The sequence below is a fragment of the Pelobates fuscus genome, chromosome 3 (genome assembly GCF_036172605.1).
Source record: "Pelobates fuscus isolate aPelFus1 chromosome 3, aPelFus1.pri, whole genome shotgun sequence".
In the NCBI taxonomy this organism is placed as follows: domain Eukaryota; kingdom Metazoa; phylum Chordata; class Amphibia; order Anura; family Pelobatidae; genus Pelobates; species Pelobates fuscus.
The window spans coordinates 59,766,602-59,785,785 of record NC_086319.1 but is presented as its reverse complement, the minus strand read 5'-3'; the positions used below and the strand labels follow the sequence as shown (position 1 = coordinate 59,785,785).

Below are 19,184 nucleotides of genomic sequence, written 5' to 3'. Positions count from 1 at the left end.
CGCAGACTGGGCCGCTTTAATGTTGCAGAGAGTGCTTGGAGGTAGTGATTGTTACTTCCTTCTAGCATACAGACCGCGTGACACAGGATGCAACTAAGAGATCAGGAGGAAGAGTTCGGCAGCTTCAGACTCCCATCAAGATCAACCAGCCCCAGGAAGTCACCTCCCTGCAACCAAAAGGTATGGAAGCAGGGGGGTGGTTAACATTATGATAACTGCAATTTGTATGTGTGCCAGTGTGTATGTTTAGGCAAGTGTTGTCATAGATAAAGGTAAATAAAGAGTTACATTTGCCCTAGTTAAGTCCTTCCACGTCTGACGGGGTTAAAAGTTGAATTCTTCACTCCTGCTTCTGTCAACATTTTCTGCAGCACATTCATGAAATGTTACTTTTTGTTTGGTATTCTAACATAGCTTATATAAGACGTTCTCAAGTAAGCAACTGTCCCTTGTTTTCACGCACAAATGCGCAGTAAAACTTAATTGTTGCTTCTTTTTATGTACACATGCGCAGTAGACCAATGCCATTTTATATATGCAATGCTCTCCCAATTAAAAGATGAGATGATATCTGAACTACAACGAAGTCTGTGGTTTTATTATCGGTTCTCCCGAACGCTCGTACATCCAATTAGGAGCCTCTTGTTATCTCTTGGATGATTTAACCATCGTAAATTTCTATATCATTGTCAGTGTGTATCTGTGATTATGTGTGTGTATCTGATTGTGTCAGTGAGTATCTGTATGTATGTGTGTGCCAGTGTGTATCTGTGTGTGTATATCTGTGAGTGTCAGTGTTTACCTGTGTGTAGGTATGTGTATCTGAGTTTCAGGGGCTCAAATGTCATTGGACAATTCAACACAGTCATAATAAAATGTTATTTTTTAATACTTTGTCGAGAATCCTTTGCAGGCAACTGAAGTCTGGAACACATGGACAATCCCAAACGGGTGGGTCTCCTCCTTTGTGATGTTTTACCAGGCCTTTACTGAAGCGATCTTCAATTGTGGTTTGTCGTGGGTCTTATTGTCTTAAGCACAATGCTCGATCTGGTTGAGATCAGGTGATTGACCTGGCCATTGCAGAAGATTAAAAACTCCTGGGTTGTTTTCATAGTATTTTTGGTTAATTGTCTATCTTTAACCCCTTAAGGACCAAACTTCTGAAATAAAAGGGAATCATGACATGTCACACATGTCATGTGTCCTTAAGGGGTTAAAGGGAAGCGCCATCCAATCAACTTCGCTGAATTAGGCTGAATTTGAGCAGACAATATATCCCTGTACACTTCAGAATTCATCTGGTTACTTCTGTCTTCTTTCACATCATCAATAAAAAACTAGTGACTCAGTGCCATTGGAAAACATGAATGCCCATGCCATCACACTGCCTCCACCATGTTTTACAGGTGATGTGGAATACGCCAGATCATGAGCCGTTCCAAGCCTTCTCCATACTTTTTTTTTCCATCATTCTAGTACAGATTTCATCTGTCCAAAAACTGCCCATATGGGTGGGACCAGACTGATATGCTTCAGATATGTTCTCTCTGTAATGGCACAAGTTGAGCTAAAACCAGCTTCAGATCTGAGCAGGGACCCACCAAAGGGCAGGCTAATTGAGCTATTGTGCGTTCTCACCTCTCTTGCTACTTATTTTTCTCTCCAAAGAATGCGGTTCCAGAAATGGATAGTTTTTTTCGATGCGTTTTGGCAAAGTCTAATCTGACTTTCTATTCTTGAGCTATGAATGTTTGGCACCTTATGGTGAACCCTCTGTGCTGGTACCATAAAGTCTTCTCTTTTTGGTAGACTTCGATAAGGACATGCCTACCTCCTGGAGAGTGTACTTCCCTTGACTGGATGTTGTGAAGGGGTTTCTCTTTACCATGGAAAGGATTCCATGATCATCCACCACTGTTGTCTTCCGTGGACGTCCATTCCTTTTTGTGGTGCAGAGCTCACCAATGTTTTTTTTTCATCAGAATGTACCAATCTGTTGATTTGGCCACTCCTGATGTTGCTATTATCTCACTGATGGATTTTTATGCGGCCTAAGGATGGCCTGTTACAAATGCATTGAGAGCTCTTTAGACCGCATGTTGTGAGCTCACTGCAAAAGCTTCCAAATGTGAATGCTACACTTGGAATCAATTCCAGACCTGTTACGTGCATAACTGATGAAGATATACCGAAGGAATAGCCCACACCTGTCCATGAAACAGCTTTTGAGTCAATTGTCCCATTACATTTTGTCCATTGAAAAAAAAAAAAAGGTGGCTACATATTAAAGAGCTGCAATTCCTAACCCCTTCTCCAGTTTGGATGTGAATACCCTCAAATTAAAGTTGAGAGACTGCACTTTAAGCCCATATTCATTATTTAACTGTACCTTGTAACTTTTATTGTGTGATCTTAAATGTGATACTCCAAGAGCTTGCTGTAGTGGTTATAGTGTCAAGTGTGCCTTGGTGCCCTCCCCATTGTAAGGAGTTTGATCTCTTACCTGGTGACTGTCGCTTACAGCTCCCTGTCTCCACTACCATTTCCCAAAAGCCGAAAGTTCCCCAGCATCAAAGCCCTCAAAAACTACTACATTCCTTACAATGGCTGTGGGGGCAGTGCCAGTGCACCAGGTCACACCTGGCACCTAACTTGGAGTACTCCTACTCTAATCTGAGTCTGATGAAGAGTTAATAAAGCTGTTCATGTGGAACATGAAAACTTTGACAAAGCCTAAAAATAACTAAAAGTTCACAAAACAGAGTCAACTAGATCCAATGTTTGATTCTTACCTTGATAGTGTTGCAGCAGTTTGTTCATTCGAATATCCCAGACTTTGACCGTACTGTCAGAGCCAGCAGATGCTACACATGTTCCTGTGGGGTTAAAACCTACATAGTTGGAATGCCTGAAAGAAATAAGTCACTGATGAAATCTAAGCTTACTGCAAGAGAATAAAAGTTAGGACTTAGAAGGCTTACTAGAGCCATGTTGACAATTGACAAGCAAAATGTAAACTAAAAACAGTGCAGAGTTTGCCATTTTAAGCAGGGGGGAACAATAACGACAACAAACAAACTTTGAAGTAAACGATCAGAAGAATGATGAAAGATAGGTAGATTCATGCATATAGAGGTATTAGGATGGAAGCTAAAGCATATCTGTAGATCCAGGGCCTTGCCTTTCTTCTGTCTAGGGAGCTAAATAGGTATGTGCATGCCTCTATGTATGTTGGTGAAGGATTAGGGTAATGATGTGACAGTATCCAGATAGTGGTTATGGTATGAGGTTCTTAATTTCCTTGTTGCATACAGGTTTACTAACAGGAACTGAGCCCCAAATATCGACAAAAATGGAGATTCAATGTTAAATCTATTATAAGCAAATCCCTGGAAATGCTGTATAGTCAGAGCTGTCCACATAATTAAACATAGGCTGAGTAGAAATATGTAACACATGTACTTCAGTCCGGGTACTGAGCAGCATTTTGCAGTCTCCACGAGGCCATGCGTTTAGACTGGAAGAAAGAAGATTTCGTCTAAGGCAAAGGAAAGGTTTTTTTACTGTAAGAACAATCAGGATGTGGAATTCTCTGCCTGAAGAAGTGGTTTTATCAGAGTCCATACAGATGTTCAAACAGCTACTAGATGCATACTTGCAAAGACAGAATATTCAAGGATATAATCTTTCAATGTAGGGTAATAACTGCTTGATTCAAGGATAAATCTGACTGCCATTCTGGGGTCAAGAAGGAATTTTTTGTCCTAGCTTGTTGCAAAATTGTGCTTCAAACTGGGTTTTTTTTGTTTTTTGTTTTTTTTTGCCTTTTGGATCAACAGCAAAAAACAGGTGTGAGGAAGGCTGAACTTGATGGACGCAAGTCTCTTTTCAGCTATCTAACTATGTAACTATGTAACTATGTACAACTTTGGAGGTGCACAACAAGGTTGGAATTTACTGAAATCCTGTTGAAAGCTTGTGAAAACATAAGACCAAGGAGCAGGTCTGTCACAAAGAGTAGGCCAAGGTTGGAGTTTTCAATCTCATTGAATAGAATAACTTTGTGGAGTTTTCAGAGTCCAGTATGTCATTGTTTAGTAAGTGTGTAAAAGGTAACTGAAACATCATCAAGGCGCACATAAAAGTGTGATAATTCAGTGAAGAGAAAACAACAACAACAAAAAAACACGTAAAAAAAAAAAAGAAAATTTAGGTACACATGAGCATAACTCTTACAAGGAAGATAACACAAACGTAATTTAGTGACGATAAATCCATAATAAGAAATTACCCTTTGTAGTCCATGAATGTATTAATGCAAAGTCTATTGGTCGAGTCCCAGATTCTGACAGTTTTATCATCACTGCAAGAAGTGATCAAGCGACCATCGGGGGAAAATCTGGGTAAAAAAAATAAATCAAGATTTCAAAGCCATGGAGAAAACTAAATACGTTAATTCAAACACCTGGAGAGTAAAAGTAATATGTGAATTCCAAAACACACTCATGTACATAGAAGGAGGTAAGAAATGGTTTTCGTGAAAGACGGAGAGATTTCCTTTGATAGAGTCTATTTACCTGCTTAAAATCGACAGGGCTGAACACTAAACCAAAACATTCTTATTCATGGTGTTAACAACAGAAAATGTAATTTCTGTCAGTCAACCTTTAACCACGGATAATACAAAACATACAGAAAAAAAATATTGGGGTTTAGAAACCGCGTTTTAAAGATACAATGGTTCTGTTTCCAAAAGAAAAACTGGAAGAGTTTAACAGTCGCCGCAGACCATAAAATAAAAACATGATAACAAGAAAATGAGTTGAACAAATAAATGAACACTCTAAACAGTATCTCGAGAAATGTAAATGATAACTGTCCTAGACCTCGATTTAATAATCCTTGCAAATGATTCAATACTATTTGAAAAAAGTTCAAACTACAAAAATTCTTATAGACTTTAACGGTGACTGCTGTAGACATATCACTTGAAAACATTTCTAACAATATTAAAGCATTTTGGAAAACGTATTAAAATCGAGGCCACGATGTCTTGAAACCTAAACAAAAAATGTAAAACATTACACATCTGTTTACCTCCATTTCTCTCTATCATTAGCCTATAGAGGTCGCCATATTTCTAAATTGCACAGTTGGAATATAGCAAACTAAAAGAGCAAGAACAACCATCTACAGGTGCCAACTGCTGGACACCGACATCCAACGCACATGTGCACTTTGTTGATCCTCTTGTGCTAATGTTGCTCCATCTATACAATCACACAAATGGATCAAATTATTTGGGGAATAAATAAAAGTGACATTTGCAGTCAGAGGCATAGCTAGTGTCATCTGCGCCAGGGGACATGACACAAAGTCTGCGCCCCTTCTCGGACCGACAGCGTCTGGGGGCTCAGTTTGAGCCCCTAAGAAAATTTTGAAATTTTACGGTTTATATGGTTCATTTTCGAAGCATCTGGTATTTTAATGAAATAGAATACAGACTAATAATTCTCTATACGATTGTAAACAATGTATTTGAAAAAAAATATATATACTCTACTAATTATACATGACTGGAATAGACATATAGACACAATAGACAAATTGATCCTCCTTGATTTGACTGTCGCAAACTCGTCAATCACGTTGTCAAAATTAATATTCTCAAGTGTTTCTCTTTCGATGCTAAGGAGTGCAAGATCACTCAGACGATCTTGTCCCATTGAGCACGTAAATAAGACAAAATAAGCTTCAATTTGCTGAAGGACCGCTCACAGCTTGCAATTGAAACAGCAATTGTTAGAAGTATTTGCAGTGAAATGCGCAGATTCGGAAATACGTCATCTCCATATGAAACAATAAAACCAAGAAGATCCAAAGGAGTTTCCGGTAGAACTTCAGTCCGGGTACTGAGCAGCATTTTGCAGTCTCCAATTTCTGTGCACAATTCGTGACCATTGACGTCAGTGTCGTAGAAATTTCCAAAATCTAAGCAATTTTGACGAAGTGTATCGACATTTGTCTCAGCAAGAAGAGTTTTGACATCTAGTAAAAATCCAAATTTGGTGTTTAGCTTTTTTAGACGTAAAAAACATATTGATATCTCCTGTTGGAGTCTATCAATTACGCTGTTCATAACACGTGCAATTTCTTCTTCTGCAGAAAGTCCTGCATCTCTTGCTAATTCTCCAGGCATCCTCCGATGTCGTCTAATCCTTCTGTCAACCTCGATTCCCCAAGTTGTGCATCTTGTTTTTCCATTGTCTACCGCAACCTGGCTCAAATTATCACGAATGTTGACAAGTTCTTGCTCCAGCGATTCAAGATCAGATGCTGCTTCCTTGAAATTCATAGTAGGATCCTGCAACCGTTTCTGGACACGATCAATTTTCCCAAGTATGATGTTCCAGAAATGTAACAAAACTAGGAAGTTAAAGTTTAATATACCTGCCAGCAAAGTTTCTGCATCACTTCTGGTGTCAGGCGTCATAGTTGCATCTTCTGATAATTTTTCCAACAGCCCTACTAGTTCATCTAGTCCTTCATAAATAGCTGTCACGTTTACATAGATTGAGATGGAGCACAACTGCAGATTTCTTAGGATTTAAATTGATGATTAGAAAATTAGAGAATAAAATAGGAATTGTCTATTCAATATAGGAAAATACAGGTACTGTATCTTTAAATACTCCGCTGTTGGTAAGCAGCTTCCTATATACATGCAATCTAGCACATTTGGTGTTTGCAAGTTTTAGGTTAATGAAGAAAGCTATAATGAAGTTGTAACAGCAGAGATTCGTTTTAGGTTTAAAGTTAGCAGGTTAGGGAGCAGCTGGTGCCTGAATGCTTAACGGGCTTGAGAGCAGGCTGTAGCAGAAATGATTGGAGAACTTGAGAGCAGACTATGGAAGGAATGCTCAGCAGTCTTGAGAGAAAGAAGTTCGTATCACAGATGAAACGATTAACTTAGCTTCCAGAGGGTGGAATTCAGGTTCCGGAGTTCTCCTCCGGGGAGGTTCTTTATGAGACAGGATGAGAGAAGTCCAGATACTAGCCGTGGTCGAGGAGAGGAGAAGGAGGTTAGTTTGAGTTCCAGTCCGGTTCGGTACACAGGTAGGTTTGCAGAGAAAACTTTCAGCCGGGTTGATATCGCGGTAACGCTGTTCATTAATCCAGCGTCTTGTATCTGGCACGGTCGCATTATGTAGCGTGGAGAGACCGCGTCAGAGAGGGGGTGTGGCTAAACTCCGTCAACCCGGAAGAGACAGGGAATTACCGGTAGCTGGGGCATGACAATAGCTTTGACAGCTTCTGATCGTGCACTCCAGCGTGTTTCAGACTCCCTCTTCACTGTGATTGGCACAACTCTTTTTAATTCTTCCCAACGAGTTGTTGAACAAGTGAAAAACAAATATATACTTTCAACTGTTCCAAAAAATGTGATAACAACTGGATCCTGTTTAGCTGAGCGTACTCCTGCCAAGTTTAAGCTGTGGTTGTCACAGTTGACGAACAATGCTCTGTGATTTCTGGCACATATTCGCTGTTGAAGGCCGGATATATGCCCAGTCATTACAGCAGCATTGTCATAACATTGTGACCGACAGTCGGCTAGAGGTATGTTATCAGATTCCAGTTTCTCTACGATAACTCTTTCAAGGCTTGCTGCGTCTTTGGAATGTACCTGAACAAATCCTAAAAATGATTCTTTGATGGTTACTTTTTTAGTTTGAAAATCCACATCCACAAATCTGATGACTTGAGAAAGCTGTTCCCGGTGTCCTAGATCGGGTGTTGAGTCAAGTAAGATACCGTAGTACTTGGTATAGGCAATTGAATAACATAGTTGGGTATGCATAAGCTTATAATAATGTATGTGGGTTACTTGTTGATGTACATTAGAGTAAATGAGCTTTTAGTGCTTTGACAGGCTGATCTAATAAGAAAGTAAGATTATAGTGTGATACAGTATGCTTTTGAGTTCACTGCAGGATGAAATTAAATAAATACCAATAACAAATAATGAGTTATGCAACAACAAAATGAATAATCAGTGTACTGATTACAGACTGGCAAGGCATATACTGGAAAACTGCAGTATTGAGGCAGAAATGGGGAAAAGCACATCGATAGGGAGAAACAGATCAATAAATGAAAATGAATGTAATGAATGCAAACTGAGCTCAGCTGCAGTTATCATAGTCCTTGCTGCTGCAAACCTTCACCCGATGCCACTGACATGCTGGAACAAATAGTTCATTCTTTGGCCAGGTATGGTGTCCCTTTGTACCCTCTTGCTGGGCTGCGGCAGGTTCCGGTCCTCGCAAGGTTCAGGCTTGGTCCGATGTAATATCTCCTGACGGTGAGGCGAACTGTGGCTGTCTGGGATCTGGGCAGGTGATCGTGTTCCTCGCTCAATCAGACCTTTGGTGTCGGGGAGCCTTCGATATTTAGCTTCCGCCGCTCTCGGCTTGGGCAGGCGGCGTGCACTAGGTCTCATAGCTGTATGTGTCGGGGGGCGAGTGGGTGTACCCCTCTGTGTGATTCTGGCAGCAGGCACCCTCACTTGTCGTTGCCAGGCTTCCCTCTCCCCTTGCTTGTTGGCAACGGTGGTGGTGGAGAGTCTGTGCTGCAGTTTCAGCCAGAACTTCCTGGAGGGAAAGACCCTGCCGGCACGCTGCCTGGGTGGGCTAAGTTTGTACGGCTTAAGTGCTCGTGAGTGAACACGCCCGGCTGGGCCTCTTGCACCCCAACTCGTGTGTGCCTCCGATTGCCCCTCTGACTCCCTTCCTTTCCATTAGCACGTACCTCCAGCTTCTGCCATAGCTTGGCAAAGAACTCGTCCAGGTGCTGTAGCATGAGGTCTACCGTTGCGCACCCGTCTCGTTCGCCGCATGGGAGAGTGCGTCCGCCATTTTGAGGGATGGAGTTACTCCTCTGCCTTGTGCGGTATCAGCAGCCGGTTGTCAGCAGGGTGAGTTAGGCAGCTATATGTGGACCCTGGGGGGGGGGGGGGGGTGTCACCGGGGTCCCAGTCTTTGCTGATGTGCCTGGAGAGCGGCCGTCTCTCCGTGGCTGAATCTAAGGTAGGCCGCAAGCCTCGGTGGGTCCGGGCAGTTGCATAGAGGCTCGAGAGAGGCACCGGACGACGCAGCAGCTTTTCCCGGTTACCGGTATTGTGGTCTGCGGCTTGTGGGTGTCTATGGCTGGGTGTGATACCCCGTTTTTAGTGCCCAGACGTGGGAGCTCGCGCTGGACACGTCTGGGCTGCTCGGCTGCTTGGCTCCGCCCCCCAGTACTTGTTTTTTCTGATTTCACTCAATAGCTGATTCCTTACTGCCTCTATGCTGAAAGGGTATAGATCCGAGAGTTATCAATTCATCACGAAGAGGCTGTGGTATTATCGATAGCTTTGTTAGGTACACACAAATTATTAGGTACAACGGTAATCTTTAATTACATAATTGTTGTAGAATTATTGGGCCTCATATAAAAATTGTCTTTAGGCCTCATAAAAATTGTCTTAAAGAATGCTGTGTCAGGAGGAAGAGTGCGTCAGTTGAACAATGAGTTTCTGTTTAATGAAACATTGTTCCAACTGAGCTACATTTTGGTCCTAATAAAATATGTGTCAGCTGAATCATAAAATGTATGTTTACTAAAAGAACCTTGAAAACTAACTTTGAAACTAATAATGCCAACTACTCAAAATTGCTGCCAAAGCCCCCCCCCCCCCCCCCCATCAAGGGACACCTCGTGCTAACGGGATGACACTTACACCTTGTGTCCACTCTCGTGACAAGGATGTCACCACCTCTTGATGGGAGGGCATTTAACTAACCACTTAACACCTAAACCAATTAATAATATTGTAAAGCGCTACGGAATCTGTTGGCGCTATATAAATGGCAATAATAAATAAATAAATAATAATGCATAAATCAATGTTATCTCTGACAATGCTTATGATGTAATTGTGCTTTATAAGGGTCTGCGCACCCACTTTTTAACAGATGCCATTACATTTTCTCGAAGTTCTTTCATTTAACCTGAACCTCGTGTCTCAGTGTGAATTTACTTCAGCGTGCACGCAACTTTATTATTTTTAATTTGGACAGGAACAGATAGTCATTCAAACTTATTGGTTTGCATAAAATAATCTACTACATAATTAACAATGAACATAATTGTGAAGATAATTATTGACAATTTTTTATAGACATTATGAGAACAGTTAAATATATCAGGCGAGTTTTCAATTTTATTTAGTGCATTTAAGCTTAAAGATATCCTGAATTGTACGCCGAGTTCGTTTTATTAAAAGGTAAGGATAGAAAATCACTCTAATAAAGTAGGATGGAACTCTTATATTGAATTGTTTTAATTGATCAGAGCAATCGATTTTGTTATTAAATAATTTCCAGGCAAAATTTATGTCAAGAAAAATCCAAATTATATATAATTACAAATTGTACAATATTAGCGAAATTGCATATAGCTGACATATAGTTATATTACTCAAGTTTAAAAATTATCAATTTATTTATCATAAAAATATCATAACAAACCTTTTCTTTTCTTGTTGTTGTTCAACTAAAAAATATTTCAGAATTGGTACCTTGGACACTGGACTGTCAGTTTTGGTATTCCCCACACTTGTAGCATCAATACACGTGCTGTGCATTCTGTCTGTTAGAAGACACTCACTAAAGCAACCTCATACCGAGATTTTACGCATGCGTTAAATTTGAAGGTAATGCAGTCGCTTTTGCGGTAAAAAATTTTAACGAGTACGTAAATAAAATACATGAATTAAAATACATTATTTATTGAACTTCAAATATATTAAATAAAAAACTGTCCCCTGTCTTTGTTTCACTAAGTTCCACTAACATCGAATATAGCGTCTGAGAAAAGGATGGGAGATACTGTTTTATTCTGGTGGAAGTGAGAGAAAGCTACAGATTATATTCAACGAGACGAATACTTGTTATCTATCTTTCTCTTTTCAACTAATGTGAAGTATTATTCTATCTTCCTTGCACTCACGTAAAATCCTATATTCGACTCGAAATTATCCAACCTGTATAATTGTTAAAACCAGATGCCAGTGCCACTTTCAGTATATGAAGAATAATATTTGAACCCAAACTGATCTTTGTTTTAAAAAAAAAACACCATCGGCAATCCTACATTGTGGATGTCTGTGTCATTTGTTTATGAGTAGAATGGCGCCCCTTAATGCTCAATGGGGGCGCCAACATCATGCTTGCCAACTGGTTTGTAATGAAGATATTTGTGGAGCTCCAAAATTCAATCTTGCCAACGTATTTGGGATACATTAGTTTACATCAAAATAAAATAATTCGTTTTAATACTCATTTTGGCGCCCCCTAACGTGGCGCCCGGGGACATATGTCCCCCCCTACCCCTCCCTAGCTACGCCACAGTTTGCAGTTGAGGCTGAAGCTCAATTTCAGAATATGCGCTTAGTACTCTCCGTGATCGTGCAGGTTTTGTAATCTGCCCCATATGGAAAACATTCACAGGGTTATTAAAGGATCACTTTAGGGTCAGGAACACAAACATGTATTCCTGACAAGTGGTGTATCCTGGTTTTGTGGTAGACGAACCTTGTGTAATATTTACATTAATTTGGTGATACACCACACTAGGCAGGACAAAACTCAGGCGCCCCCCCCCCCCCTCCCCCCGCGCCACCCCCACCCAACCTTTCCCCCCGCCCCGCATTCTAAATACACACACACACACACACACACACAGATTCACTGACAGATACGCATACACTAGCTAACAGAAACACACACTCGCTAACACACTAACAGACACACACTAACAGACACACACTAACAGACACACACTAACAGACACACACTAACAGACACACACTAACAGACACACACTAACAGACACACACTAACAGACACACACTAACAGACACACACTAACAGACACACACTAACAGACACACACTAACAGACACACACTAACAGACACACACTAACAGACACACTCACTCACTAGCAGACACAAACTAGCAGACACACACACTCACTAACATACACACACACACACAGTCAGACACACACAGTCAGACACACACAGTCAGACACACACAGTCAGACACACACAGTCAGACACACACAGTCAGACACACACACACACTAACAGACACACACTCACTCACTAGCAGACACAAACTAGCAGACACACACACTCACTAACATACACACACACACACAGTCAGACACACACAGTCAGACACACACACACAGACACAGACAGAAACCCTAACAGACACACACACTAACAGACACACACACACACTAACAGGCACACACACACACTAACAGGCACACACACACCCACCCACATTAACACATTTTTTTAAAATTTATTTTTAACACTTTTTTTAATTTATTTTTAACACTTTTTTTTTATTTTTTTTTTTAAACACATTTTTTTTTAATTTAACACCCCTGCCCCCCCAGCCCCCAAGTATTACTTAATAAAGTGAGAATTCAAAGTGAATTACACAATTACGGCCAGAGTATCCAAACTGGAAGCATAGCTGACTTGGAGATGTTTTTTCCATTTTGACATTAAATTTGACATTAACTTTGAATTCTCACTTCAGAAAATACATTTGTGAATTTCATATTTTTGGCAAAAACAGACAAACTAGGCAAATTCTCCAAGTAAGCTATGTTTTTAGATTGGCCACTTTGACCTAAAGTTAGAAATATTTTTAAATTCTAATCAATTCCCACTTTAGTTATTAACCCTTAGGAACATAACATCATTGAGAAGTTCTATGGAAAATCAGATGGATCTATATGTATATATTCCACACCGGCATACATGACAACGAACAAAAATCAGTGGAGAGAGAGAGAAAGCACATGTATTAAAATATATACAAAACCTTTCCATGTTGGATTCAAACTCACTGACCTTACGCATCGTACCCAGTTTGTGTGCTGTGTGAGAGAATAGAGGAAGCGCTGTCTATGCACACTCCACGCTTTGATTGATTTATCATCAGATGCAGTAAGAAGGGACTGGCCGTCGCTTGAGAAGTCAACACTCCGAACAGCAGCATTGTGGGCTTTAAATAACGTGGACTCCCCTCTACTGTACAAGACAAAACAAAATAAATAAAAGTATATTGGTAGAGATTATCCTAAGAGCTGCTCCTGGTGCTTTGCAGTGTTTGAAAGCAATGTGATAGCTTTATTTATGGCTTGTCATGAATGTATATTACATATCTCAAACCCATTCTGGAAAGTTATTTGTAGGCTACGCATAGAGCTCCACTGAATGTTATTAGGAAGATAAGGACATGTTAAAATGGAGATATTTGTGTTCTCCACAAAAGCTGCATATTTGGAGCAGAGCATTCAGTGCTTAATGTATAGATTTTTTTCCAATTTACTTTTTTGTTTCAGTTTGCAAACATGCCATTTTTAAATAAAAGTAAAAACAAATAAATGAAACTATTATAATTATACTATATATGTACCTTTTCATTCCTTTTTGTGAAAGGGGATACTGATACTCAGAAGAGCAATTGGAGGTGTGTGGAGTTTTACCTCCTACTTCATCCACTAGAACCGGTAACCCCTTCCCAAGAGAAGTGTACGTGTCTGCATTTGGTTTATTGCCAGTGCACCATAGATTTAGCATGCAGTGGCCAAGCATATCAGCTTGCTCTATGGTTTCCCAATGTGACGTGGCACTGAAAATTCCTCTTTCCTGATTTGCTACTGCATCATATGTATCCCCAGAGTCTTCCCATGCCAGAGGGATTCTATTCCAGGGGTTAAATAACGTTGAGATTATAAATTGCATAAATCATTATAAGTTGCATTTCTTTTTTAATTACCACCATAGCAACGCACAATCGAGACAACGACCACACTCAGCGTATACAACGCGGGGATGGGCCCAAATTTAAGCTGAGGCCTGCTCGGACGGCGCACGGAAGGCGGTCGCTCCCTCCACCGGCAGCGATGCCTCTCACTGAAGGTTCCCCTGATGACACATGTCCTCCTCCCCCCCGCCGGTGAGGGATATCCCGGCAACAAAAGCCTGCAACCCTGAACTAAGATGCCAAACTCAACATGCGGACACAATTGAAATGGCGGATGCCTCGTGTTCACGGGGCCAGCAACTCGACTTGGAGTCCAGACTGGACAGACTCTTCACGGCATTCTGGGCCAAGCTGACCAACAGAATGCAGACCACCACGCTGGAACTGCCTACCGCAACGGTGTCTCACCGCCCACAACCTCCGGCGGCAACACGAAAGAACCTGCCAATGAGGCCCAGAAAAGGCCCAAAGCGGAACCGGAGACCCGGGCAAAACACCAAGATCCCCATTACCATGCGGTATTCCAAGAAATGCAGGTCTGGGTCCGATCATCGGCCTGACAACGCCGGCCACATCTCCACCCACACACACGGCACATCGAGTCAACCCGGGACTTACCCGTACAGACCAACCCAAATGGAGACAAGGTGCTGGAGAGTGCTGGCGTACCATCACGACCGGAGACATATGGGACCCAGGATGCCGTGCTGGACTATGCATTCCCCCTGCAAGGGGTATTGTGACTATACACTATAAACTCTCAGACGGGCACCAGCTTCTAATGTATGCCCCATGTACCCGTAAGAGACTTGTGGATCCTCTGTGGCACGTATACTACACCACACTCCTCGTCTTACCCATCGCTCTACTTTATCTATGCATGTTAGTTAATTAATCTATCACCAACTGAGGCAACTGCTATCTGTTTTGTATCTGATGGCTAGGTAACCCAGAATAGCCTGCAACACTAGCTTAAAGTACTATTTACAATTGTGACCTAGGGCAGTTTACCTAGCTTGATGAGACCGCCTGTTGAAAATGGTGATAATCAATCATATGCATCTCAGGGAGCAAAGTGTTTATTTAACTTGTGAGCAGCTTACTGTCTACCCATGTGTTACCAAATGTCTGACTATAATAATTTAGCATGTTACCAACCGGATCTTATGATCCATAGCTTGTATTTTCAAACTAAAGTTTAACAACAAAAATTTTAAAAATGAGGCATCGCAATTCTGTAACTTAATCTTGCTGATTGGTGTATCAACCCTATACTGTAAATCACTCGTACATTTCCCCCAATTTCTCTTCTGTACCTCATCTTATATGCCTTAAATAAAAGAAAGATTGACAAAAAAAAATTAAAAATTAAAAAACATCAATTTCGATTGCCTGGTAGCCCACACCACCCCAACACTCAAATTCTTTTAACTAACTAAGTCACCCCCAGAATAAGCAAGGATGGTGTGACGGGTTGGTATTACAACAAGGTAGTAGTATCTTAAGCTCAATCCCTGCATCAGAATTTAATGAAACATATCTTAACCTTGCCTAATATGACATAAAATAAAAGATATGCCGGGAAAAAAATAGAAATAAACACTAGAGCCCCACAGAGTGCAAAGCCTCAAGACACCATGCGACCCAGCATATGATTGCAGAGAGCTTGTGATTATATGAATGCCCCTCATCTCCCTCCAACTTCCAGCAAGTCTGTTTTGACTAATGGCAAAGTCCCAGCATGTCAACGAGCACGCTTCTTTCACCCTTGGATCCGGTCCTTTAGTGAGTCGTAGTCGATTTTCCCGAATTGGCTTAGTGGCGTTCCCGTTGTCGGCGGATAACCCTCCTGAGTGTAGAAAACAGGAAGAATAGGCGCTCACTATATGGTGAAACAGGCTGCGGTATACAATACAAGGACTCCCAAAACCTTGTGTGGTGGAATAGACAAGATAAAAAAATAGCGTATACTGCGCCTTAAAATTTATACATACATAAACCTTCGATGCAAAGTAATAGACCTCAGGGAAAAAAAGGGAAAAAACAAATAATAGTGCAATACAATTAGATACAGTAGTAATACAATAAATAATATAGGAAAACCACTCACATACGCTAGAGCTTAATAGAGCTCTGCTGTATAACGCGTGGACGGTACAATCCCCGTCTAAGGATGTGTGGTGGTCAGAATGGTGGTTGGAATGTTCATAGTCCTCCGAATCTCGGTAGAAAAAACAGAGAGGGGACTCCAATGGTGCAGTAAATACTGGTATATATTAGTAAATAAGTAGAAAGGAATGTACTTACATTTCCCAGAGCAGAACCTGCTCTAGTTAAAACAGCATGGGTGGTATAATCCCCACCTCGGGATATAGATGGTATCAGGAATCAAGCCGAAAAAAGGAATGAGTAAATAGTACTAAAAAGTAACTATTTATTGAAAAAGGGGGAAAATATTAACAAACAAGATTAAAATCTCAATAAAAGTCCCACTTGTAAATGTCCCACTTGACGCGTTTCGCCCGTTCAGAGGGCTTTTTCAAAAGTGTGGGGGACGTCATCTTCATGTTCCTTCTTTATAGGGCTGGCTTGATCTGAAAAATCTTCCGGGTTTACTTCGTTTCCGGTTTGCCGGGTCGCGCCGGAAATGACACGGTCGATCAGCGTCTGTGAATTAACTTGTGTGCCACTGTGGAACGCACGCGTCACACTAGGAAGTGACGCAGCGCAATTGGATTGTTAGTGGCTGCAATGTATCGTGGGATATCTGTATGGAACGCACGTCACGCTAAAAAAATGGCGTGCGTGCGTTCCAAAAAACGATTGTATATACTCTACAGTATATTAAAATATATAAATAAGATATTTGTAAGACTATAAGATAAGGAACTTAGTCCAAAGGGTTATATTGGCAAACCATGGATACAGAATAAAAGGGTAAAAAATTAATGGTTGGTAGTGGAATGATTAATATATATATATATATATATATATATATGTTGGAATAATAAAAAAATAATTAAAAAAAATTGGATATTATGTATCATAAACAATCGATAATAAAAAGCAAAAAATAGAATATATATAATAGGATAAATATTAGAGGTAGATGCTATAAACATGCAGACATATATATATATATATATATATATATATATATATATATATATATATATATATATATATATATATATATATATATATATATATACACAAAACCAAAAAAGGACCAGCACTCACAGGATTTGCAAAAAATAGAAAAATATTACTTTACTCCGTAGTCAACGTTTCAGCACCACTTGTGTGCTTTCATCAGGACAGCATACAAAATATAAATGAAAATACATTGCTTAAATAAGAACATCAATTAGATTGGGACTCACCATTCAGGTCTGACGCCAGCTAATTCGTAATGGGTTTCAGCCTCTAGCTGCCAAAACGCCGGGAAACATCTCCTTCCGGCTAATGCTTGCACTGTCACATGATCCGAATGACCACGTGACCGATCACTATGGGGATCAAGACGCTGTTTGCGTCTAATGATCCACCCTCCAGTTACTTCCTGGTAGATCGTGTGTCCCATCACTATGGGAACGTACTGCGCATGCGCACTAGGTCTGCCATTCCGAAATCCGGATGCATTCTCGTAATAAATACGAGTAGCTAACTGTTAAGGTATTAGGCTTTAAACATAGGCAAAGCCAAGAGAATATATACAAAGGGGTGCATATGGACTTCTAGCTACCCCAATAGAATCAAAAGATAGACATATCCTCCCGTGACAATAAAAATATTTAAAGATATAGTGGGCTCTAAAGACACTATATACAGGTCTTCTATAGAGCAGTGCTCAAATCATATAAAGGTATAGTGGATTTAAAGACATTTCGTACAAGTCTTCTATAAAGCATCACTCAATGCTATTACTATGTGATAAGCTATCCCAATTGCGATGGACAAAGTTATTAAAGGGCAATATCACCCCCCATCTTGAGGGTATTACCTAAGTGTCATAATAAACAAGATAAAGTGATACCTGCTATTTAAACGTGTATGATAAACATCATGATAGATGTAATCTCTATATATAGTGATATCAATTGCTAATATGCAACATTGCTGTTATATGTGAGTGCTAATTTACGCATAAGGTGCATAATGCTGCAATATAAATAAAAATACAAACGTGGACTGAAAAACCAATTCAAATAAAAACTAAAAAAATACTTAAACAAGTATTTACACTGCAGTGAGCAGCAGAAAAAATAACCTTCCATCCTTCCTAAAGAGTGAATAAGGGTAGTCCCACACTCCCAAGCGAGAGGGCTAACTCCTCCCATGCGAATACCTATATTGAGACCAATGTGAAGAAAGTTATAATTTGGCAGCCAGATACCCAAATGGGGTTTCCCAATCCAAGAGATAAAGTGAGCATAATATTAAACATTAAATCATAATTAATATGAATTAAAAATAGAGGAAAACTTAAACTCATCATAAGGGGGGGTCCTTACACAGCTGGATACCAAACCCCATTCCATAGATTACCATAACGTGGTTTCTAAGGCCCTTACTCTTGTAAATATTATTACAAGAAGGCTATAAATGACAATTTTTCATTTAGTCCATGTGGGGCTAATGTTCCCAACTTTTTGATCCACCAATTTATTGGGGATAACCTTTGTGTAATTTTTTGTGATATGCATCTTTAAATTAGGTGCACCTCTAAAGATTATTCTTGGTTTGTCAGGTATGAGCTTCCCTAGTATATCATCCTCTATTAGAAGGTGCCAATTTTTGTTAAGGATACTTCTAAGTTGTTTATTTTTATTATTAAAATCTATCACAATAGGCAATGTAAAGTCTTGTTTGTGTTCTATTTTGGTTTTCTTTATTAGATCCTTTCTGTTCAGCGTTAAGGTTTGTTTGATAGTATTTTCTACATTTGTAGTCTTATATCCTTTTTGAATAAATCTATTTTTTAACTCTTGTGTCTGTTTTTTGAAAATTGGGGTTTCAGAGCAATTTCTTCTTAATCGTAACATTTGGCTCTTTGGTATGCTCTCCAGCCATACTTTATTATGGCAACTGTCAGTATTAATGTAGTTATTTACATGCACGTCCTTGAAGTGTGTTCTAGTGTGTATTTTTCCATCTTTAATGTATATATCTAAATCTAAGTAAGTTACCATTGTGGCACTAGCATTTGCTGTTAGAACTATTCCTTCATTATTGTTGTTTAGAAAAGATATAAAATCTTGTGAAGAGGAGATAGGGCCTTTCC

At 40.0% G+C, this 19,184-nt stretch overlaps 1 protein-coding gene across 1 annotated transcript in view; it reads right to left on the bottom strand.

Annotated features, from left to right (window-relative positions):
- The window catches only part of POC1B (POC1 centriolar protein B), a 121,166-nt gene that overhangs the window by 91,320 nt on the left and 10,662 nt on the right, over positions 1-19,184 (bottom strand). The window contains exons 4-6 of the mRNA XM_063447114.1: positions 12,982-13,161; positions 4,295-4,402; positions 2,796-2,911 (exon numbers count right to left, since the gene is read on the bottom strand). Of these exons, the coding sequence (XP_063303184.1) occupies positions 2,796-2,911; positions 4,295-4,402; positions 12,982-13,161 (404 nt within the window). The remainder of the gene's footprint in view (positions 1-2,795; positions 2,912-4,294; positions 4,403-12,981; positions 13,162-19,184) is intronic.